We start from the raw sequence: 26,722 nt of genomic DNA, 5'->3' as shown, positions 1-26,722 counted from the left end.
ATGAAAGTTAAAGGGACGATATTGAGTGCAGCGTGATGTTCTCGTATAATGAACATCAATTCTGTGTTAATACATTCAAATTAGATTTTAGACGTTCAAGACACTGTTTCCAATTAATAATATTTGGGGACTCTTTCTGTAATTTTGTATTTTTTTTCACGACATATCACTAACTTACACGTGCTTGTTTCCGTTGAGCAGTACTTTCTTTAAGTATGTTGATATCTAATAAATAGGAAACGTAATACTTGAGCATACAAATTAGGAAGTTAAGCCTTTTCTAAATACATTATCGTACAGCGCTTAAAAGCAGATATAAAATTACTTGTAAGTACTTGAAAAATAGTTCGTACATTACTCACCGGGAAGAAATCATGCAAGTATGTCAGTCTGGTGCTCTCTTTCAGCAATATTTGTCTTAGTAGTGTTGAGATTTTCTGTTGGATCCGGAGTAGAAGATGACGCAGAAGAATTCGGAAAAAAATTACGTGAAAGACTAGGTGGTGAAGATTTCAGAAATTCCATAAAGAGTGAACTAAAACTATCAGTCGATGCAAATATCTCACAAGCAATTAAAGATGTAATTCTTATAGACCAGATGAAAATTTTCGAAGACGCGGGCAAGAAATTGGAGACTATTAAACAAACCGTACTCGAAAAAGATTTAGAAGCAAAGATAAAAGAAAGAAGTCAGAAATTGAAGAATATAAAGACAAATGCGATAAATGAAATGAAAAAAAACTTATCATCTATTGTTTCCGGTATTGAAAGAGAGGCAAAACTTAACTTGGAACGTGAACAAAACATGTCATATTCTGATTTTGAAGTTGTTATTGATTCTGTTCAGAAGATAATGGATGAAGACGTAGGTCGCTTGCAGACAAATAATCCATGGGGAGAATCAAATAGTCAGCCAGTTCCGATAGCCTTTACTGCCCTGCTTTCCAGTAATGTTAAGCAAGATGACGTGATAGTCTTTGATCACGTGGTTTCTAATTTGGGTAATGGATATGATAATGGCAGTGGGATATTTACTGCTCCTGTGAATGGAGTGTACATGTTTATGGTATCTTTCTTGGTTGACGATGGATATGTCAACATACACTTACTAAAGAATGATCAGGAGTATGTACGTGGCTATGCTGCAAAATACCACCTTGAGGAAAGTGGATTTGTCCAAACTGTACTAAAATTATCGCTGGGCGATCAAGTAACAGTCCGCATGATACAAGGTAATTACACTGGATGTTTGCGGGGCGACTACTACACTTCGTTCGCGGGTCTGATGATAGAGAATTCTTAACACCTTATCTGCTTCACTTTTGTCAATACCTAAGGTTGAAAAAGGATTTGAATTCTACAATTATTTTAAATGAACATGTAGTATGTGGGCTCGATGTTTTTTTTCAATAGCCAGTGTTTAGTTTTCATAATAAAGCATGAGTAAAGAAAAGGCTTCTCCTAGTCTATTGAAAGAAAAAGAATAAAATAATTACTGTAAAAACGAAACCAAAAAAAAAAAATATTCGGTCTCGGTGTTCCCTAACTAGACGCCCTTGTAAATTGAGGTTTTAGATAATATAGAAAAGGTCCTTTTGCATGAGTTAGGTCCAAAAAATGAACATAAATTACCAAAGCAGGGGCGGACACAGGAACTGAGGGCGCACTGACTGACCAAAGATAGGACGCGCATCGCCAAGCTTCAGTGATTGTCTTTTATTTCAACCATTTTTTCTTCGAAAAACGAAAAGTACATTTTACTGTTTAATTATCGTATCATGCCATTTCCAAATTATTAGAGACCTCGTGGTTCATTTTTCTGGACGAGACCAAGAGATATCGCAAGCCATATATTTATATTTATTAACCGAACCCTGGAAACCAAACCCGATACGTTTTCTTAAGATGCCTTACCTGTTTAGTAAGTTATATTTTATGTATAATTTTTTAAAAAAAGATATCTTTTACCTTTCATTTAAAAAAAAAACAAAAGAGATATCTTATATCGATCAAATTTATCAGGTATCTTATAAAGTTATTGTGATTTCTGTAATCTTATTTATTTTTAACAGGCGCGTAGCTGCCGTTAGGCAAAAAACCTTTTGCCTGCACTTAATTTTGCCATTTTTTTAAAGATAAAATACATCCAGGAGAGACATAAATGATGCTCTAAAACGCTATCTCCGAGGAGCTTCGGGGGGTGGGGGGGCTTCGCCCCTCTGGACCTGCTGGAGGCCTTAGGCGGCCCCCAGACCCCCTGACGTAATTTTGCCTACACTTCAATTTGGCCTCAGCTACGCGCCTGTTTAAGATATCATATAACGTTGATAAGAATATCTAATATTTTGTAAGTATTGAATTGTATTGTACAAATTATGTAACACGTCTTGTGTTTTATCTTATAAAACAGTATATGATATCTCACTAATAAATAAAAATACGGTTTAAGTAGCACTCCAGGTAAGAATCATGCAAAATGTGATTCGTGGTTGTAAAGTCTACATATTTTCATTTTTGAATTAAAAGTAAACAGAAATTAACGTGTGGCTTTCCATACAATCCTAGTTCTTAGGAGATAAAACTTGCATAGAATGTTCTGTAGAATTCAAAGCTAAGGGAGAAAACTGTGTAAATGACACTAAAATACAATAGAAACTGATTTTCAGTGTGGATTATCTCTTAAGAGCAGACTGATTGGAATGAATAATTATACAATTCATCATATAGACCTATAAAGCAACTTAATAACAAAAATAAAATTGTGTAGCTTTTTTGGGGATATATCACATATCACAGAATTTACATGATTGTTACAAAGACTATTACTTAAATATCAAAAAAACTTCTTTATTAATATGTATTTTAAAGCGGCGGATTCAGAAATTAAAAAAGGGGGTCCGATCATTAATTCGGGATTTCCAGATGCTCATTCCCCCAATTTTGCATGAAATCAACAAAATTTTCTGTCAAGAGTGGGCTCCATCCCCCGGAATCCTCACCTGCATCCGCCACTGTAATTATATATATAAATGAGATGCTCCAGTAATGTTGTGGATTACTAATTCCACTGAGCAATGGAAACCATGAAAGACCTTATTTCACACATGGTAAATAAAACAAACCTGACATACTTCTGAGCTAATAGGGGTACACGATATAACGAGAATAGATAGGGTGAACATGTCAAAGAGAAAAGAACCCCAGCGGAATGAAAAATGTCCGCTGAAGGTCACCAATGGGTCTTCAATGAATGACAGGACGGTAGTTTGTAGCTGTCCTTAAAACAAGAGTATACACAGGTACAGCGAAATAGTTGCCCCCATATACTCCAGCAACATAAAAGTAAACTGTAAGTGAAAACTAAACAATACAAGAAACGCAAGAAATTCCTGACTTGGGACAGGCGCAAATTATAATTTCAAAAAGGTCTGAGTACCTTGAAGACACTGATTATACATTACACACTAGAGTACACATGACGCAGAATATAGAATTACAATCTAAATATGGATTTTCACATTTTCACAAGAGGGACGAAAGAAAAAAAAAGAACATAGTCAGCCGGACGGTCCCTAACATTTAAAAAAAATTAATTGAACGACATTGATATAAACTTATTACAAAATATTACCAAACCGAAAGAGCTACAATTCTAAAATATAGTTTTCTTTAAACGAACAGGATGTTTTTAAATCGTGTTTTTTCCCAAAGAAGCAACTTTAGATACAAACAAACAAAAGAAAACAAAAAAACGCGCGTTGTATTACACTGACGCTAAAGTACTGTCATGAGCAACTTTGCGGGGAACAAGAATGACACCTTTCATTTACTTTTAGAACCTTTTCTGAGCTTGGTATGAATAAGAGGTGGAAGGAACAAAATATTTTCATTTAAACCAGGAACCGCAGCCCTTGTTCAACCAACTTTTATATCTGTCTTCAAAAACAGTTCCAAAAACTTTACATATGGAATGCATTCATGTATGACATTTGGTAAAAATCGGTAGCAAAAATATCATTACGATGATACTCCAATGGATTAAACAATATCCCAAGGTGTCTTCCAGAACACGAAATCGAAATCTGGAACCGGAAGCTTAGTAAATACTGGGGACGTCTAAATGCTATATTATTAACTTTTCTCAAACCTTTACAATTCCCAAAACTCTGTCGAAATTCCGACCCAAAAACCATCATACATCGTTGTTACTCCAAAAAAGACGCTCTACCAAGATACAAATACATAGTACTTGGTAGAGAGTCTTCATACTTTGTAAGAAACGATTCCAAATATCGAAGATGAAGTCAAAATACTGGAACTATATTTTTATTGACGACATATTTTTCCAGTGTGGTAAACGCATTTTTCAACAGACGGTCGGCATTCCAGTGGAAACAAATTGTGCCCCGCTACTCAATTAGGTGTGAAAATATTAACTTATTTGCATAGAAAATTGACTTTTATTACCTGATATGGAATTTAAATAACAAAAGTCAATTTGTGAGACAAAAGTCAATTTTATGAGACAATATTCAATTTTGTGGGACAAATTTCAATTTTCTATCACAAAAGTCAATTTTGTATGCAAAACAGAATATGCAAATGAATTCTGTCATCACGATTATATAAGAAGGCCTCTCGTTGGATATAGTGACCGCGGATCTCATATGGTTGAAAAAAGTAAGTAATACTTTATCAGGATGGCTTGAGTTGCAAATTGACGAACTTCATATATGGATTAGAATGCAGCTTATGCGATCTAGTATATGTCGGTGAAACACAGGAAGGATTGAACAAAAGAATATGCGGTCATCGTTCGGGAATTAATACCACCAAATTCCCGACAGTTCATCAACATTTTCATCAACAAGATCATTCAATCCTCTCATTGGAAAACGAACAGTCCCGACTTGAGTAAAAACTATCGTAGGGAAAGAGAGGAATACCTTGGGTACTGCAATACCTTACGGTGCAATGACAAAAAAAAAAGATAATGGAAACTTTTCAAACCAATATAACAATAGCATAAATAAGATGAATTTATTTGACAAAATTCCAAGACGAAAAGCTGTCATGGCCATACGTCACCTAAGATACATGATGTCTCCATAAGTGGTCTTCTTCCTTTAATGCAAAAACCTCTAGGACTTCATCACATTCAAACTAAACTATTCTATACCTCTCACTCTCCTACACTCCCTTTACAAAACAAGTCTTGACACTCCTTTTTCTGTACATACCTCATCATTATACAGACTTGTATCTTTTTGGATATTGGTTGCCACACACTCTTTAAACCAGTTTGTGTAAAAGGCCAAAATGAAGTAAAACAATCATTACCCAAAACCACAAGAGACCCATTCGGCGCCCCTTATCCAGTGGAGTCCCGATTGCTCATTTACGTTTGTTTCGAGTCTTGGTTCCCTTGTTTACTCTGATGAATCGGCGACGAGGCCAACATCGACCAACCTAGAAGTAATTCAACCACAGCCAGACGCATGTTTTACTCAGCAATAGAGAGCCGTATATTATCTTCGCAGCAAGAGTTGAGAAGAAAATAGGTAAGCGATAAATCATTATCATCTTCATCTATCAATGAAGTGGCGACTTTTGGGAGCAGTGAAAAAATAACTCTTAATAAAACAGTACAATTGACATGAAACAGATATCAATCAATCAATCAATCAATTCAATGCTCATGTAGACTTAGATTTTAAGCAAAATTTACAATCTTTAATTACTTTTCTGAAAAAAAGTAAAATTTTTAAATAATTTCCATAATAAATCCGTCCAACATTGATCATGCAAGTATACAGCACGAAACTCAATAGATTCCTTTACAATCTATAACAACAGCAAAGTAAACACGTTACAAACTTAGACATTCTCAGTCGTATGTCACTGGATAGTTTTGCCGTAAAGACTTGAAGCAAGTTATTTGTCAGAGGCCAATTCGTTGGTGGGCTGAATTCTCATTACATGTAATCGAAATGAAACAAAGTAACAGTGAATATTTGTGCAGTTCGCTCAGCTCGGTGACGGATTAATTTTCTTTACTCCAGAGCCGATACTGATTTCAAACGTTTATGTTTAAGGAGAACAACAAAAAAATCAAAGTTACGGACACTGCTTCTGTTAAATAATAAATGTTAGATGTATTTGGTGGTGCTTGGGATGAAATTTGGATCAGAAAAAGACAAAAAGTCGGAGAGAGTGTTTAGATCCATTTTAGGACAACAATGTCAAAAATCAGTAATCATGCATGTTAAATAAGAAACATTTTAATCCGCGGTTTTAACACGCCCGATTAAAAAATAAATTGATAAATGCTGAGGAAAGATTCGTTTGGATGCTTTTGAGTGAGCAACAACTATCACACTCTCACAGGAATAACATTAAAATTTAAACACTGCCAATGGTAGCGGTGATACAATGTGTAGAAAAACTCCCCGATCAATGATGCTTTTTTTTTGTTTTTAACGGCATTTTTACGTAACTTTAGTCTTTTCTGCACACAGACTCGTATTTTGGAGAAAATTATACACTCATCTCCCTCTTAAACTACCCAAATCAAGAACAATAACTCTCGCAAAACGCCAATTTCATATACGGTATGCATTAGTTTTGTTTCGAAAGTGCGTCAACTGACTGGTTATATGGCCTTTGATTGAATTGGAAATAAGGTGGACTTTGTGGGCTTTTGACTTGCATGTATCATCTACTGTCTGATATTTATAAAGAAGATTGTTTACTTAGTACTAAATCGGGACTCCTCAGCTTCCCTCCTTTACGTTTTTTAAAGACCGAGTAGTTCCGATGGACTCTTCACAGTTAAAGAACAAACATGAAAGAGTAGGTTGTGACAGATTTTCATGAAAAGCATTCATGGTAGCAAATATAAGCTATCTGTTTGAAAATTCGTTTTCATCATACATGTATTTTTGTAACCAATTTAAAAATATCACTTGTAGGTGAACTTTCAAGACAAGTTGGCGGAGGAGAAATTGTTGTTATTGCAGATGTACATGCACACGCAAATAAGCAAGAGTTGATAGTAATACTATAATGTTATAATTTCCTAGTGCCTCTTTGCCATGTAACTTATATATGTCTTCTTATTTACAGGAAAATCGCATTATAACTTTTTTTACTAAGTCTGTCAAACTAATGATTTTTGAAATTGTTTAGTGGATGGGTTTGATTATCTACATTATAAATACATGACCAAGTAAAACACTATTTAAAACCTAACAAAAACATTAAAAAAGCGTAAAAAGCATAAAACGTGGGTGAGCAGGTGTGGATCCAGGAGATTCTTGGTAAAAGAAGGGCATCCAAGTTTTTGAGGCCATATTCCAAATTCCATTTCGATCGACCCAGCAGTTTTCTCAATTCCTCGAGCACAATTTCATTGAGAGGTCGTCGACTTATATAAGATTTCACAATTCTATTGTCCTCAGAAACATAGAGGACTCAACCTAGTTTTATTAATCCGTAATATTTATTACAAGTGCTGTATTGGATGTCTGAGATTTGAAAAATTATATTACATTTTATCCAGCATGGTGACTGTATGACTACTTTGGAAGATAGCCAGAGATCAGCTCTAAATAGCTTTTGTAACTATGTTTTTCTCAAACAATCAAATAAGTATTAAAACAGTTTACTTGTGATCAACAGATATCATGACATTATTACGACCTTCAAAATGCAAACGGGTAAGACACACCGTAGCGTACAAAACACGTGTTCAATACTGGCATTCAAAGCGTTATACCACAACCCAGTTAAAATTTTAAGGGCAAACTGAATGACCAAGGAACGTCCACATGGAGTATACTTTCTATCCTTTCTTTTAACTTAAGTCATCAACAGTGAGGCAAAAGCGTGAGGGAAATTTCCATTAGACAACCATCCACGCAAAACAACAAGAAAGCACACGGTCTAGCCTCAGACAGGGTGTATGATAGTCCGTATTTTCTATGACCCACGACCCTTCTCTTTTTAAATCGCTAATATTGTTTGCGACTTCTTGCAGTCGTATTTCAGTACTTTCCATTCGCATATGATTTGCATAATTATAATATATTACTACTCAACATTAAGCTGCTGATCGGAGCCGTGTTTACCGTCATAGCTTCTTAGTCCTAGCTCCATACGAGATAAAAAAATGTACCCCTTAAATAACACACACAGGTGTTCTACGTGTGTTTTTTTTGCTTGTTTGAGAACATGAAGTGTACATTAAAAGATGAAATGATCGGTTAGCATTGGACATTACCCAGTTTTCCATTCGCATACATGGGCTCGTTACAATTGACTATATAGGTCATATACATCATCAGGGCCCTATTTCTATATATATGCCCATTGCCAGTTGTTTAATCTGGTTCCCTGGTTAATATCATCAGCGACAGAAAGATCGCTAAAAATTTGAGAGAAACTTGTGGAACGAAAACATTACTCGTACTTCCTGGTAAACAGTAGTTTGATTGAAAAACATTCATGATTACAGTTACGAAAGAGTGGGATTCAAGTACTAATGGAAGTCATCCCATTTTAGAGCATTTCGCATTCGTGCCATTTCGGATGTTGAAAGCATGCAAAAATCAGTAGTATATAGAATATTTAACGATTAGCAACTCTGAAACTTCGATAGTTTTTACTTATGACGGGACTGTTTGTTGGATGGTAAATTTTTTCAAGAATACGAACTTTCATAAAGAGGATTGAATGATCTTGTTGATTAAAATGGTAAACTGTCGGGAATTTGGTGGTATTAATTCCCGAACGATAACCGTATATTCGTTTGTTTAATCGTTCTTGTGTTTCACCGACATATACTAGACCGAATAAGTTGCATTCTAATCCATATATTGAGTTAGTCGACTTCTTGTGTGAAAAAATTTTGTTCGAAAGGTACTAGTGAAGAAAGAGTCGGTGATTATAATGTTGCACGTTTTGCAATTTTTAATACCACATTTTGATATAGTACAATGTGGTTCGTCATCGTTGCAGTCAAATATATCATTTAAAGTCATGGAACATGGTTTGATTACTTTGAAATAATCAGAATTTTTGTACTGAAATAGATGGTCTGCAGACTGAACGAGTGATTGGGTACTTTTTGTTGGAATTGTCGGGGCACTATCCACACCAGATATGAGCGTGCAATGATTCCTATCTTGGGACACCACAGTCTTACAAGACAAAAGTGTGTCCGGTCTGTTTTCAGGTTCGGACCTTTTTATACCATGCGACGTCCGAGCCAGTTTTTCATGCATTCCTCTTGTTAAAACCATTAATCATATTACTGGGTTGATGCTATCCTCGGGGACAAAGCAGCGGTATCGACCCAGTGGTGGAAAAAACAAAAGAATGTAATCCAGGGACAAAACCAGACATGGAAAACAGACAAACACAACAAAGAACGTAAAGTAACTAAATAATACATACAAAGAAACAAAAGTAAATGAGCAACTCGGACTCCACTAAGAACTGGTAGCATGGACCAGGTGCACCGGTAGGGTAAGCGTTCTCTGCTTTTCTAGACACACCCGCTGAGTTGCTCAAAAAAGGTCAAGTCCGGGGTAGACGAAATAGAAAAGGAAAACTGACACGTTGAACAAATCAGTTTTCATGGTGCAGATGGATACACCGTAATGATCCACGAGTTCATGATGACGACCATAAAACTTCTGTAGTGATGACTTCAATCTTGTAGCAACATAAACCTAATTGTACGAAGTCTAGCGCGATACGAAAAGTTTGCGTAGTTACGGAAAGCTCTGGTATAACTTTAAGAGTTGTGATGTGAAAACTCCATACGCAGGTACTGAAGGGATGTTGCCACAGATGAAAGGAAAGTTGACAATTCTGAAAGGAAATTCATCACGTTTGCCGTAAAGTTTGATCAATAGTTTTCCTTTTCCATCAGGGACTTGCTAAAACAAGTGGCACAGAATGAACAGATAGCTGTACTGCTATATACATGGCTAAGGAAGATGTAGATCTACCAGACTGCTTGACTCAGAAAGACTCCAGTCTTTGATTTTATTTTATATTTGGTTGTTAGGTTGGGACATATCAATATCCAAATGAAAAAAGGAGAGGTACACGGTCAGGGGGGACTAAGTGTATGACTCGTACTAGCCGGTAAGCACTTTTAGGGCCCTATATAGTTAGTAAAGTTTTACAAAACCAAACAACCCAAAAATATAGAACACAAGAAGTGGAATATATTCACCATAAAAAAAAACCGCAAAAAACTTACAAGTAAAGAGCTGAATTTCATTACATGGTGACGAAACATGCTCTTGACTTAAAATTACGGTTTATATTGTGAAATCACAACATATTCTTATCTTTACTGCAATACAATATATATAATGTTTTTATATAATTATAAAAGAATAAGCATATTCATGATAAGTTTCATTTTCTACGTTCGTTCAGTTATTCTGTTACCGGTAACATTCTATTTGTTTATGTGTTCTTGGCAAGGTGATTAGTTTTTACCTTCTTTGAAGGGAAAGAAAACAAGAAGCAAAATAAATAAATAAATAAAATAGTAATAATAATAATACGACATGGAACCAGATTATGGAACAGAGCAAACAGGGAAAGATATTAATGGTAACGATATTTCGAACACATTTCAGGGACTTGCAAAATCAAGTGACACAGAAAGAGCAGATATCTTGACTGCTATATACATGGCTAATGGAGACGTAGAGCTACTAGACTGCTTGACACAGAAAGCTGATATTGTGCCCGAAATCTGTAAACAACAACGAGTAACGAGTCGGACACAGTAAGAAGTACAAGGAATAGGAAAGCAAAGACCATTGGATCAAGAATAAGTGGAGTCTTTGCATGCTTTTTGAGTTCAAGAAATAAGTAAGTATATTAATGTCTAGCATTTCATGTAACTGATAATGATTTCATTGTTATACCGTTTCTAATATGAGGCAGATTTAGTCTGTAAGAGAACGAAGTTGAATACCGGGTATACAGATTTATCTAAAAATTTTCTTGTCGCTTTTTCTAGACATCTTGATGGTTCTTGTCACTTCTAGTCTTTACTGTTTCTATCTTTAGCCAGAAAGGCCTACTCCAAGACATGTCGGAAACGAAAAAAAGTATTAGATCTGAAATATAATTATTGAAGACCATAAATTATAATAAACGCTTTTTAACGAAGAAACGAAAATACGCGAACTTTGTATTGGAAGTAGTTGAATGCGTGCGCTCAAGAAGACATGCTGCTGAAAGCTCTGCCAGATTTCGCTTTTTATTCAGTCTTACCCTACTCCAGCAGTGCTAGAGGTTGTCCGGCAATCTATTTGCTCACTTGGTGCCATCCTAACCTCTAGCATCTGACATGTTGAAAGCCACCGCAAATGTGAACAAGCTAAACATGTGTTTTAAAATATTTTAAAGTCTTTTATTTACATAAAAAAGAAGTTTAACCACCGGAAATCAAGCGATAAAAATCATAAATTTTTGTTGAATACTCAGAAAACATCTGTAAACAATTTTCTATATTTAGTTATACAGTAAGGTCGCATTGGTCGAAACGGAACCTATTCCTTGTAATTCTTACAGGGTCAGACTTGTTGTTACAGATTTCGGGCACAGTATAAACTTTCTGCGTCAAGCAGTCTGGCAATTCTGGACCTTCGTTAGCCATAACAAACAGGGAACAGAGAAAAACCCGAGATAGAAAACTGAAAACATAGTACAATAAAACACGAAAATGAGACATTTTATTCTTTGTCGTAGACTTGATCATTTGAAGTAGTACAATGTAATTTAAATAAGAATTTGGGTTGCAATAGGTTTTATTTTTGTCTACTTTTTACCATGTTTTCGAAAGATTAATCTACAGTAGAACATTAATTAAAAACGATGAAGAATTCAGTATGTTAATTGACGTATATTTATTACAAATGAAGATACAATGTATATATAAACAATTCTGAATCATGTAAACAAAGGGGTTCAAAAAATATACCTTTATGTACCTACATGTATTATTGACAAGGGTACTACCTCCTCTGCCGAGATTGAACCTTTGTTAATAAAAGTTTGAAAACCAATCCTACTTATGTGCCCTGCATTTTTCCACGATATGAAATGGTTACACTCTTATATTGTGTTATTGAAGAGGTATCTTATCGGAGATCCGGACATCTCGGCCAGCGGACATCTCAGGTGGTGATCACTTGTCTCGTAATGAGAATGTTAAAATAGACACAATTTTTAAGAATTTTGTTTAAAATTGGTGTCATTAGAGTTTATTTCTGATGTTTTAAAATGAGTTCGTACTTCAGAATTTTTGCGTGTTATTCCGTCTATGATGCATTCATGGCATAAACTGGTTAAAAATTAGTGATCGTCTGAGACATCCTAAGATTCCCATTTCATCACTAAAACTAGGTTTCTTTACAGATTTAAGTATTCCACAGTTGGTCTCCGTATAATTTATTTTTTCCATGAATTATATTAAAGCCATTTTATTTCATATTGGATATCCACTAAGCTCCCATAAAATTCAAATAATAGCTTCCATATAGTAAAATGAATAGCACCAGCAATTATCTTGAGCAAATTATTCCACGCCTATGTCTAAACAGCTATCATTACTATCTTGGATATATAGATTGTGTAGATTTAACAATTTAAACAGATAAAATATCATTTACTAAATTTCACAACTACTTTTGAGTTCTCCATTCGTTCTTTGTATATTTTATCAAACATCTCATTTTGTGCAATTGTGAACCAGTTTTTCCAGTCTCCAACTTGTCCTGTAATTACAAAAAATAAAACAAAACAAAAATACTGTGATCGATGCATGGTTCAAAGTGTAAACGAATAACCTATTACAGACAAGATCACTATTAACTTAAACAATAATGTATAACAAAGATATACGTAAAGCATGCAACATGTGATTGGAAACTTGATGAGACCCAGGATGTTCGATTGTCGCGCTGTAGCGGGTAACACTGTACTGTAACTCGTTGGTCAGAACGTGGATGTGCGTTAAATGTGCATTACTGGTAAGAAGACAGTGAATTTACAGAAACCAATCACGTGTTTATCGGCTGAAGCTATGAACTGCATGTACCTGACTATGTTATTGGCCCGTTGCAGTACCTTTTAAAGCTATCATTAAAGGCATCTTGCCATGAAAAGTATAACCTTGTTCTTAAGTTTAACGAAAATCTACTGAGGGTTTCATTATTCTTTCACCGATATGTTTTATAACAGCCCGAGCCATATCGTTCATCTCGATAGAATGAACCAATTACTATGACCAGAATAAGCATTGACACTTGAATTACAGTCGAAATGTTGGGATTTCAAATTGAGATTACCATATATTCGGCAATCTCTAAACCCTAAAGTAAATGACTAAAATCACCAACTGAACCCTGAAACTGGCACTTAAATCAACCTCACGACAGAAGATTTTCTTTCGAGTATATTTATATTTAATATCAATTTTGTTAAACGATCAAATGGTTTCAAAACACTGATAATATCACACTACATCCGACTATCAGTTAGAATTGGACGCCAGTCTTCTTAATCAGACCAAATATCACAATGACATAGGGTCAAATATCAAATGAAATACAATAATACATTAAATCTCAAAACAACTTTTATAAGCTGCGCATCGGACCGTAAATAGTGTCATACTACAGCTTTATTGATATTGGACACTAGCGAGGCAGAGTAGTTCTTCTAAACTAAACTTGCAATAACTCCATAGTTTTGTGGAGTCCAGTCTCATTTTTAAGTCGCTATAAATATTGTGAGCGACTTCTTGCATTATAATATCATTACGTTACATTCGCATATGATTTGCATAATTATATATTACTACTCCACATTAAGCTGCTTATCGGTGACGTGTTTACCGTCATAGCTTCATAGTTTTAGCTTCATATACGAGATCAAAATGTACCTTTTAAATATCATACACATGTTTTCTACGTGTGTTTTTGTTTGTATGAGAACGAAAAAAAAAAAAATGAAATGATCGGTTAGCACTGAACATAACCCAGTTTCGGATTTAGACACAGGGGATCAATGCAACGTACTATATAGGTCATATACATTATCAGGGTCCTGATATATATATATAGCTTCTTACATCGATGGGAATTTTCCAGACCCTTCTAAAAAAAATCCAAACGATGTTAGAACTGTCAAATTTGCGAAGCAAATTTTTTGTTTTTGTCGCTCCCTCCGCGGGTCTCCAACTCGTACCGCTGTGACATCTATGACAACATCGCCCGCACAAAGTCCAGCGCCCTAGACCACTCGATCAACTAGGCTATATAAAAAAAAATATAGCTTTCGCTGGCCTCTATCTTACATAATAACACCGAGATGAGCTGTCCCGTACTACCATACATCGTGTACGAAGTTACAACCCTAGATTAATCCTACGAGGAAGAATGACCCTGCCAGCGAAAGCTATATTTTTATATAGCCTGGCTGGCCGAGTGGTCCAGGGCGCTGGACTTTGTGCAGGCGGTGATGTCACAGCGGTAAGAGTTCGAATCCCGTGGAGGGAACGAACAAAAATTTGCTTCGCACTTGACAGTTCTAACATCGTTGGGAATTTTTCAGACCCTTCTCTATGTTAACATCACATATATATATATATATATATAGAAGGGTCTGAAAAATTCCCAATGATGTTAGAACTGTCAAATTTGCGAAGCATATTTTTGGTCGTTCCCTCCGCGGGACTCGACCTCGTACCGCTGTGACAGCTATGGCAACACCGCTTGCACAAGGAAATTTGACAGTTCTAACATCGTTGGGAATTTTTCAGATCCTTCTATACTTACATCATCTTCCCTGCATCAATTTGATCCGATGGAGCAGTGTTACGAATAGAATCGTCACATTCTGAGACGTTGTATATATAGAATTTATTTTTCCATGAATTATATTCAAGCCATTTTATTTCATATTTGATCCCCGCTAAGCTCCCATAAAATTCAAATAACAGCTTCCTTATAGTAAAATGAATAGCACCAGCAATTATCTTGAGCAAATTATTTCACGCCTATGTGTAAACAGCTATCATTACTATCTTGGATATATATAGGTCGTGTGGATTTAACAATATAAACAGCTAAAATATCATTAACTAAATTTCACAACTACTTTTGAGTTCTCCACTCGTTCTTTGTATATTTTATCGAACATCTCATTTTGTGCAATTGTGAACCAGTTTGATAGGTCATATACATTATCAGGGCCTGATTTCTATATATAGCCATTGCCAGTTGTTTAATCTGGTTTCTAATCTGGTTCCCTGGTCAATATCATAAACGACCCAAAGATCGCTAAAAAATTGAGAGAAACTTGTGGAACGAAAACATTACCCGCACTTTCTGGTAACCAGACGATTTGATTCGGGTCATCACGGTTATGTTATGAAAGAGTAATCATATCAAGGGAACCAAGAGTCTAACGGAAGTCACCCAATTTTATAGCATATCGCATTCATGCCAATTTGGATGTTGAAAGCAAGCTCAAATCAGTGGCATAAAAAATTTGACGATTAGCGACTTTGAAGACTTCAGTCTTTGATTTCTTTTTTATTCCTGTATAGAAAAGGGAACAGATATGGAGACACACAACAAATGTACCATCGTATAACCCTCCTTACAGAGATCACCAATGTACTCTTTTAGATAAATTTTCTGGTATAGTCTTAATCCCCAAATTATGAGTATCTCGTTCTTTGTTCATATCATGGTCTTCTTGCTTTCACTTTCATAAAAAATGCATCTTAATCATCTTACATACATACATGCAATGTTTTAATGACCCATCGTTGATTGAAATTATTTACCTTTGCGGTACATTCCTGGCTGATTGTCCTTCCATTCGTGAGGCTCTTCGTGTTTATTCTTCTCTTTTTTCATCTTATCAAATGAACACATATCATTGATATCGTTGATCAAGTCATCAGATGCATCGATCTCTAAAAACTTTGCTAGACGACGGATTTCTTCGATACCGTTCTGAAATCAAAGTGTTTCGTATATTAAAGGAACGAATTCAAAATCAAAGGAGCAAAATCCAGGGAGCAAAATATTGAAGAAAAAGAATCAAAGCAGGGATCTTTCTGGTTTTCATTGCAGAAATAAATGAGGCAGATGAATGTTAAAAGAATGACAGAATCCGAGAAATATAAATACAGAATAAAACAAATTATAACAGTAGCATATGAAGAATCTACCCGAAATTGAACATGTTAATAAATATTTATTAACATGTTATTAAATCATTTATTGATATCAATAAATAGCTGAATTAATAACGTGTCAATAAAGAGGGCGCCACATACGCTCTTTAATCGTGGTCAGAAAAGTATTTGTAATTCTCATCATTTACAATGTTAGCAAGCGCACGGAAGATTAAGTTTAAAGCGCGAAGTTTTCCAGTTGTTATTGTTTACATTGTTTGTCAGAAGCAGAAGATTACAATCAAATCAAAGTATGGCAGAGAGTTTCAAAGCTGATCGACCTAATACAGGTATGTTGGATCTTGTTCGAGCCGAATGAAGGTTAAAAATGTTTAGTATACAAGTGAAGGGCGGAGGGGAGCAATTTTAAGCACAGACATTTGTTTCATATAAAAAAAATTGTGGTAAGCCACCGTAAGGAAGACGAGGTGACCACCAATCAGGGGCTTCTCTGGCTATCAAAATTCTGCCGCTAGAAAATCACCAGCAGCCAGTTTTAGTCGCAAGTTTTCAGAAATTAAAGCCAAAATGGTTGCCATAAAATGCTTTTAATTTTTATATGTCAGTATTAAGTCCAGTGTTGAGTTAACTCTGTAAATTCATCAAAATAACATCTTCATTCATGACATACATGTATCCAACAATTAATTCTTGATGCATGTACATGTATAAAGAAGGTTTTAAGCTCTAGTCTAAGTCAGGATCCAAAACCATTAGTCACTTTTTGACTGCTGCATATTTTTTTTTGTATTGGTTTAGATAATGATAAAGCATAAAACACGTTATTAATGCATTTCACCCTTTTTTCCTAAATACTGTATTTTCTCCTCCCCACATATCATATTCTTCAACATGTGAGTGTGCAATAGAACATGTGCTTTTTTTATAAGGAGACGGTCTTTGTTTAAGCTATGCTTGTTTCCGAATCCTGTCTTATTACTATTATGTTTTGTAATTTATTGTAATCAAACTAATTCTTAATAAAATATGTTTAAAAAAAAATTAAAACACATCTTTCCAAAATGGATTGTTAATATTGTTAATATTCTTTGATACTTCTAATTTCACCTTTAGTAAAGAAAAGGCTCAGAACAGTGATTTTACCTGAAGTGTCAGCTTACATGTATAATAATACCATAGGGCTTAACTATAATGAACAATCTATGCTAAGATACCTAAAGTTTGAAAATTGACCAATCAAGTTTTATGTCATGGCATAAGATCAAATTTGAAAACTTTTACTACCTGCCCAAATCACTTTAGTATTTAAGGTGTTCATTCTTAGCCCAGATATCAAATCAAAATAATAACATTGAAGTGATTCTCTTAAAGATGAAACTCTACCATCAAGAAATAAAAATGTATTAACTGCATATTGGCTTAGTGTGGTTTTACTGTCAGCCACATGTACAAATGTACTCCTTATGTTAATTTCAGCTCCATAGCTAACAGTTCAACTCCAATTATAAACAAATAAGGTGAGAGAGGGTCACATTGACGACATCCTCTTTCTAATTAAAAGAAATTTAATAAGTGTCCATTATCTATCACACAACTTTTTGCCCCTTGATAAAATATTGACCCAGTCGCAAAGAGATTCACTAGAATTAAAATTTTGATGTGCTTTTTTAATGAAATCCCATTCAGTTGAATCAAAAGCCTTCTCAAAATCGAAGAGTAACAATAGACCTTTCTCCTTATTTTATTCTGAATAAAGCATCACATCAATAAGTAATCTGGTATTCTCTCAAGACATTTGATGGGGGCAAAAAAAAACTGAATACCTCATTGTACTACTATAAAACATTGATATATTTTTGTTTTTATCAACATTACATTATCAATGTTTTGTGTTTCATTGTTTTTGTTCTATACATGTATGTACAATGTACATGTATTTGTATTGATTGATGTACACCATCTGCATATGTGTAATTATATTCAGATTGTACTTCTCAGTCAAACACAAGCCCAAGTATTTTAAACATGAAGGAACTTTTAATCCTTGTTTAACTTTCAGGATGAAGGCTGTGAAGTGAAGAATAAGTTCAGGATGATGATTTAGTGACAAAAGCCAGAAGGAGCACACAAGTACAATAGTCAGCAATGAAGTTAGTACATTTTTCAAAGACATTTGAAGTGACTAAGCAGTCAAAAAACACTGGACTCAGCTTCTCCAAGTAGTATGGATGTATATTCAAAAAACTGTTTTGGTGTGAAAGAAGCAATGATACCTACAAATATTGAGCTTACTGTATATGTCTAATACATACATGTATCATCTTTCCTGAATGAATTTTGAATTTTGGAAATATGCTCCAGTGCATGTACTGAATTACAATGAACATTATATTTATATACAATGTATATTAATGAAAATGATCATTTTTATTATGTTTTACATTTTTTGGCTGTACTAGTCTTTGCAGTTGAAATCCAGCCTACATGAAGTCATTGTGATTGGGGGATAGACCAAATTAGGACTAGTGTACACTGACTCTGAATGGCAATTTCAACACAAGATAAAAAAAACTAGGGAATGTTAATGTAAATATGAACAAAATTGTTGTTTCCTTGAGCTAAAAATAACATTGAAGTTGATGATAATTAATAATAAGGAGCATATAAGATAAAGCATGTACATGTATCAAATGTAACTACAAGTTTTAAAAGAAGAATTTGAATGTATCTTTTATGAATTGTAAATAAATCTTGTTTGCGTGTATTTTTGTCATTAATATTCTAAAAAAAAGGGCAGAAGCCATGCTTTCATTAAGAACAGACTGGAGGCCAATTTGCATGCTTTAAACACCTGTCTGGTTGGTTCAAGTAGACACTATTACATATCATTCAATTAAAAAGGAGTCTGGAGATAATTCCATTTTCTTTTTTAAGTATGGTTATTGTTATTAATAAATTATTTATCAGCATGTTAATAAATAATTATCAACGTGTTAATAATTCATTTATTTATTGATATTAATAAATCATTTATGCACGTTGATAAATATTTATTAACATTTTTATTAAATATTTATTGATATCAATAAATGGGGAATAAATTCCACAACGGCTTGCCATATACTTGTTTATAATAGCTACAGTCCACATTATTACAAAAGGATGCGCCCAAACACGGGTCAAAATGTTACCCAAGGATAAAATGTGGAAAACGCTTATATATTGTTTTCTGAGTATTTTCAAAATTAACATATTAGAACATTTATATCATATAAGAGGACCGAACCACCCCTTTTTGGATCCGCATATAACTTTGTCTTGAAACGGAAATAAACATAATATGGAGATGGGTCTTAGCTAAATGAGTAGTGATGCACGCTGTCAATAATTTTTTTCCCAGGTATCATGTAGTTGTAAAGGATAAAGATTAGATAGTTAGAAAGAGATAACTGTCGTCAGTGTAAAATGTAGTTTACATTAACTGACGTATTTAACAACAATCGTTATTACCACGATATTTATCATACTATGACATAAAGATGGTGAAACTATTGAATGTGATACAACATGAGCAATACATGTCTTAAATCATTACAAATTGGGGAATTTAGGAACGTATGATCTTTTTTCTCAAATCTGAAAAAAACTGTTTAAAAAAGATCGTGAGTATGGTACTACTGACTAGTGTCAAAGCGCCTGATTTGGCCAATGCACAGTAGTAGCATTCAGGAGGGAATGCATCGAATCTGTTTCAATGAACGAAATTGAAGTGTTTAACAGGCTTGTGTCCACCCAAAGGCATGCTCTAAGCGATCTTATGAACACGCTCAAAGTTAAGGTGAATCCTCAATTAAGACTTTTCGAAAACCACTCATCAAACAAGGACACATACGGCAAAAACGTTCCAGACCACTCCAGGCTCTGATTACGGAAGCTGATATATGGTGGGTGTCAGATCTTCAGGAAAGTGAAACATCCTGTCATAATGACGTGTTTTTTTATTTACATGCTCCGTAAGGGTCCATTATTCTTATTTATACTAATAATAGATTGCAGGTTTCAAAACGACTTTTACAACTGACCACAGAAGTAGCAATACACAAACCTGTTTCATGGATTCATAAGATAAGGTGTGGATAGGATACTCTGGGTTGTCAGCCATCATTTTCTCCCAATCTAATGTGTAATCAAACCAAGAACCATAGTCCACTGTAAAAAGAAGTGACAAACCCATTCATTAAACGGCACATTGTAAAAAAATGTCATATACATGTATTCTCACCTCCAATCGTGGACACGAATGCTGAAGAAGTCCTACAAAATCATTACCTTTGAGGGTTTCAAATATTTTTTTTATGACAAACTGTTCTAATGAATATGATTCATATAATATCATTAAATACGATTCATCACTAGTTCAGTCATTAGTTTAATAATCACGGATTATAAAAAGAAAATGAAGTACGAACCATCACCCTTTATATATCTAGGAAGATAGTGTTCCCATGTGCCACTGTATTGGTACTCCATAACTTTAGAATGGTGATTATAGAATGAAACAGCAACATCTTTTGGATTTCTGATCATGTACAAGATTTTACATTTACGATTTTTAAAGTCTTTCGGCAGATGCCGAAAACAGACATGTGTATTAATAATTCTGGGAGAGGAAAGGCTGTCGAAATCTTTTTGGCGCATGCCCTCTATCATACTCCATTCTTTTATAGCGTCTATTCTTTTTGCTTCCCGTTGAACCAGCATGCTCACAACCTCCCAAATCCAATGCGTACCTGAATGAAAATAAAGAGCAAAAGCTTGTATATTAAACATTAGTTTTGTCCTTTCATCTACAAACTGTTGACACTTCTGGTTAAGTCTAGCAGTCACACCATTCTGTATTATGATTTATCATTGATAAAAAGAGAGCACAGATATAATGTGCAAACTGTTGACACTTCTGGTTAGGTCTAGCAGTCACACCATTCTGTATTATGATTTATCATTGATAAAAAGAGAGCACAGATATAATGTGCAAACTGTTGACACTTCTGGTTAGGTCTAGCAGTCACACCATTCTGTATTATGATTTATCATTGATAAAAAGAGAGCACAGATATAATGTGCAAACTGTTGACACTTCTGGTTAGGTCTAGCAGTCACACCATTCTGTATTATGATTTATCATTGATAAAAAGAGAGCACAGATATAATGTGCAAACTGTTGACACTTCTGGTTAAGTCTAGCAGTCACACCATTCTGTATTATGATTTATCATTGATAAAAAGAGAGCACAGATATAATGTGCAAACTGTTGACACTTCTGGTTAAGTCTAGCAGTCACACCATTCTGTATTATGATTTATCATTGATAAAAAGAGAGCACAGATATAATGTGCAAACTGTTGACACTTCTGGTTAAGTCTAGCAGTCACACCATTCTGTATTATGATTTATCATTGATAAAAAGAGAGCACAGATATAATGTGCAAACTGTTGACACTTCTGGTTAAGTCTAGCAGTCACACCATTCTGTATTATGATTTATCATTGATAAAAAGAGAGCACAGATATAATGTGCAAACTGTTGACACTTCTGGTTAAGTCTAGCAGTCACACCATTCTGTATTATGATTTATCATTGATAAAAAGAGAGCACAGATATAATGTGCAAACTGTTGACACTTCTGGTTAAGTCTAGCAGTCACACCATTCTGTATTATGATTTATCATTGATAAAAAGAGAGCACAGATATAATGTGCAAACTGTTGACACTTCTGGTTAAGTCTAGCAGTCACACCATTCTGTATTATGATTTATCATTGATAAAAAGAGAGCACAGATATAATGTGCAAACTGTTGACACTTCTGGTTAAGTCTAGCAGTCACACCATTCTGTATTATGATTTATCATTGATAAAAAGAGAGCACAGATATAATGTGCAAACTGTTGACACTTCTGGTTAAGTCTAGCAGTCACACCATTCTGTATTATGATTTATCATTGATAAAAAGAGAGCACAGATATAATGTGCAAACTGTTGACACTTCTGGTTAAGTCTAGCAGTCACACCATTCTGTATTATGATTTATCATTGATAAAAAGAGAGCACAGATATAATGTGCAAACTGTTGACACTTCTGGTTAAGTCTAGCAGTCACACCATTCTGTATTATGATTTATCATTGATAAAAAGAGAGCACAGATATAATGTACACACTGTTGACACTTCTGGTTAAGTCTAGCAGTCACACCATTCTGTATTATGATTTATCATTGATAAAAAGAGAGCACAGATATAATGTACACACTGTTGACACTTCTGGTTAGCTCTAGCAGCCGTACCATTCTGTATTATGATTTATCATTGATAAAAAGAGAGCACAGATATAATGTGCAAACTGTTGACACTTCTGGTTAGGTCTAGCAGTCACACCATTCTGTATTATGATTTATCATTGATAAAAAGAGAGCACAGATATAATGTGCAAACTGTTGACACTTCTGGTTAGGTCTAGCAGTCACACCATTCTGTATTATGATTTATCATTGATAAAAAGAGAGCACAGATATAATGTGCAAACTGTTGACACTTCTGGTTAAGTCTAGCAGTCACACCATTCTGTATTATGATTTATCATTGATAAAAAGAGAGCACAGATATAATGTGCAAACTGTTGACACTTCTGGTTAAGTCTAGCAGTCACACCATTCTGTATTATGATTTATCATTGATAAAAAGAGAGCACAGATATAATGTGCAAACTGTTGACACTTCTGGTTAAGTCTAGCAGTCACACCATTCTGTATTATGATTTATCATTGATAAAAAGAGAGCACAGATATAATGTGCAAACTGTTGACACTTCTGGTTAAGTCTAGCAGTCACACCATTCTGTATTATGATTTATCATTGATAAAAAGAGAGCACAGATATAATGTGCAAACTGTTGACACTTCTGGTTAAGTCTAGCAGTCACACCATTCTGTATTATGATTTATCATTGATAAAAAGAGAGCACAGATATAATGTGCAAACTGTTGACACTTCTGGTTAAGTCTAGCAGTCACACCATTCTGTATTATGATTTATCATTGATAAAAAGAGAGCACAGATATAATGTGCAAACTGTTGACACTTCTGGTTAAGTCTAGCAGTCACACCATTCTGTATTATGATTTATCATTGATAAAAAGAGAGCACAGATATAATGTGCAAACTGTTGACACTTCTGGTTAAGTCTAGCAGTCACACCATTCTGTATTATGATTTATCATTGATAAAAAGAGAGCACAGATATAATGTGCAAACTGTTGACACTTCTGGTTAAGTCTAGCAGTCACACCATTCTGTATTATGATTTATCATTGATAAAAAGAGAGCACAGATATAATGTGCAAACTGTTGACACTTCTGGTTAAGTCTAGCAGTCACACCATTCTGTATTATGATTTATCATTGATAAAAAGAGAGCACAGATATAATGTGCAAACTGTTGACACTTCTGGTTAGCTCTAGCAGCCGCACCATTCTGTATTATGATTTATCATTGATAAAAAGAGAGCACAGATATAATGTACAAACTGTTGACACTTCTGGTTAGGTCTAGCAGTCACACCATTCTGTATTATGATTTATCATTGATAAAAAGAGAGCACAGATATAATGTACACACTGTTGACACTTCTGGTTAGCTCTAGCAGCCGCACCATTCTGTATTATGATTTATCATTGCAAGAGAGCACAGATATAATGTACAAGACTTTTACCCTTCTAGTTTTTGGCACTTTTCTTGTATACGTGCCATTTTTAAAATTTCATCTTCGTATTTTACTAAATGACATTTGTTAGAAACAGACTGTTTTTTTATGGAACTTATATTTTATCATAATAAAATCATGTGTAAAGAACAGCATGTATTACGGTTTGTGTGCCGCAATCAGGGTCCCTGCCACGGCATAAACACCAAGTCAACATCTCTAAATCACAGACATGTAAATAATATTTGCCTATAATGCAGTTTTTTCAAATATCTTTTTTCACGAACGTAAAAAGTACAACTCTCGTACAAACTAAAATATTATTTGTAGTTTTTGAGATTGAAAAGCTGATTTGCAGATATTTTCTTACTCGCACATCACGGACACTTGTCATTCAAACCTATTTTGATGAGAGTACTACAGGCATGGTATGAGTGATTCCCCTCTGTTTCTGTATTGTTCTTATGTGAAACTAAATTTAAAGGGCTTCTCCAAAACGGTATTGATATTCGAGTCGTGACATTCCATTGAAAATATTCATTTTGATCTTTAATCACATATAAAAATCACAGCAATGAATGTAATACAAACCAGACTTAGGATAAGCAGACACAAGAATGTCACTGTCCCTTGCTTTCCATTCTGGTAAGCTCATGAATTCCTGTTCAAATTCTGGGATATGAAATGTTGGTACGTAGAATCCGTCTTTTGCACTTTGCAGGACCTTTAATTTGCTTCCATCTTCACCAATCAAATAAGTAACCGGCATTCTGTAAAAGTCCGGTAAAAAGAAACGTTTAAAGCATGTTTTTTTTTTTAACTAAGAGGTTGTGTCGCCTTTAGCACTAGGGTGAACAGTTACACATGTACATGTATCCTTTCGTAAATCAGCAATTTATTTATGCAACTCGCCTACAGAGTTTTTACAAAAGCAGAGGACGTAAGATTACTCTAATTGTACACCAGGTCCATGCATCTAGTTTTTTTAGTTCAACTATTATAGTTTCGCAACTTTCTGAGCTCTTGAATTCTTTGTTGTTTATATGGTTTTGTTTTTGTTTACACATGACATTTTTTCATACGTTTTAATATCCCCGTATTGACTTTGTGGTATGCCCTTTTTTACAGTGAAGTAAACAGCTCAACTACCCGAGTTGTTTCCATTATGTGATGCCAATTACTAACTGTGTGGTCTGTAAAACAAAAATGATTCAAAATGCATTGCAGGCGCGTAGCTGCCATTAGGCAAAAAAGCTTTTGCCTGCACTGAATTTTACCATTTTTTTTAGATAAAATACATCCAGGAGAGACGCCTGCATTAATCAGTTCAGATCATTCTTCATTTTTTACACAGTACGAGACGTGCTTGTTATGCAGATAATAATTTTGTAAGCTGTCACGTGCTCCATATACTTATCTTGAATGTTTAAATTACACGCATTATGCACAAGAGTTATCTACATATCGACTCAAGTATCTGATGTGTACGTGTACTTTTCTAAGGTCGCGTAATTTGTCTATTACTCCTTTATCATGCATTAACATTGATAGAGTCTTATAACGCTAGCTTTTGCTGCCTGTTTTTTTAACCATTTGACATCGTATAGCCATATCGAAATCCCCATATCGAAAGTCTTTACTAATATGAAAAACGGGCATTAATGTCTCTTATTGCCTAAAAATACCACTGAAAATTCATCAAGTTTTAAAGTATATATTCGTTATGGATCTGTACACTTTACTACATTACACGGATCTATGAATTTTTTTCTGTTTTAGTTGTACGCAAAATAACGGCGAGGGGTCTTGGGGGGGGGGGTCGCTCAAGGCCCCTAGTGAGTCCGGCAAGGCAAAGCCCTGAGGGAAACTCCTGAATTTTAACGATTTCGGAGCCAGTTTTTCAGAGCCTATACTACATTCATGGTATGCATATGTGATAAATAACTTTATTTCATCTTTAAAATGTGTGTTTTTATTTTTGTTACTTTTTCCGAAAGTACGCAACTGCGGATTTGCGTATAGGCAGCTACGCCCCTGTACCAGTCATATTTCTGACATGGAAATTGTCTCCAAACAACAGAAACAACTTTATATTTAGAGAAAACATTAATTATTAAATATAAGTGTCATCACTTGTGCAAATATTAAAAGCTGTTTTCTTTGACGTGGACATAATTTCATGGAAGTAGCACAAAAAAAAATATAAAAAAAAAAAATAAAAAATGCATCAGTTCTTGTGCTCACTAGAAGTACTTCGTGTTCCTGTCATATACATTTTACCCTTGATAACCCATTTCTATTTATAGTAAAGTCAAAAGTAAGCAACCTAACTGAGCATTTACGCGAATTATTACACAAATGTAACTCGTTTGTCTATATAATTAGCACAAAGACGGATTAGTTGTTTTCAAATTAATCATATTGTTAAGTTTTTATAACTTTCGAAACAAGTTGTAACTATAACTTTCCTTACCTCGAAAAGTTTCGACTGAACTTGTAACCGTCGATTATGAGGTACAATTGGGGAGTTAGAAGAATTTTTAAAAATAAAATATGATTATCAATAGGAGATGATATAATATTGCCGAAAAAAATCGGTCTATATATTCTTATGTACATTTGGGTTAACAACAAACATATTGTACGTACATTTTCGACCTTCCCTGAAAACATTTCGTCTGTTTATTTCATATTTTTATTCAGGCAAACAGG

The 26,722-nt window shown here is 34.5% G+C and overlaps 2 protein-coding genes and 1 long non-coding RNA gene across 3 annotated transcripts; 2 read left to right on the top strand and 1 right to left on the bottom strand.

The window, feature by feature from the left end:
• The first annotated feature begins 296 nt into the window (after nucleotides 1-296).
• LOC148625208 (uncharacterized) lies at nucleotides 297-1,453 on the top strand. Its single transcript, XM_088568574.1, has one exon. The coding sequence runs from the start codon at nucleotides 383-385 to the stop codon at nucleotides 1,301-1,303; it is 921 nt and encodes a 306-aa protein (XP_088424700.1). The 5' UTR covers nucleotides 297-382; the 3' UTR covers nucleotides 1,304-1,453.
• Nucleotides 1,454-11,923: 10,470 nt separating this feature from the next.
• LOC148625206 (sulfotransferase 1B1-like) lies at nucleotides 11,924-26,529 on the bottom strand. The gene is made up of 6 exons (XM_088568576.1): nucleotides 26,484-26,529; nucleotides 24,602-24,780; nucleotides 20,719-21,039; nucleotides 20,355-20,458; nucleotides 15,893-16,064; nucleotides 11,924-12,812 (listed from the first exon to the last, which is right to left on the bottom strand). Exons 2-6 carry the CDS (start codon nucleotides 24,777-24,779, stop codon nucleotides 12,700-12,702), a joined length of 888 nt encoding a protein of 295 aa, XP_088424702.1. The 5' UTR covers nucleotide 24,780; nucleotides 26,484-26,529; the 3' UTR covers nucleotides 11,924-12,699.
• LOC148625207 (uncharacterized) lies at nucleotides 16,061-19,013 on the top strand. The gene is made up of 2 exons (XR_015919876.1): nucleotides 16,061-16,578; nucleotides 18,309-19,013. It is a non-coding gene; the product is annotated as an uncharacterized LOC148625207 (long non-coding RNA).
• Nucleotides 26,530-26,722: the final 193 nt, after the last annotated feature.

Source organism: Perna viridis, chromosome 2 (assembly GCF_037379345.1).
Source record: "Perna viridis isolate PV_CMFRI_1.1 ecotype Kerala chromosome 2, ASM3737934v1, whole genome shotgun sequence".
Taxonomy (NCBI): domain Eukaryota; kingdom Metazoa; phylum Mollusca; class Bivalvia; order Mytilida; family Mytilidae; genus Perna; species Perna viridis.
Note: the sequence above shows the minus strand (reverse complement) of the source record. Positions and strands in the feature narration are given on the sequence as shown.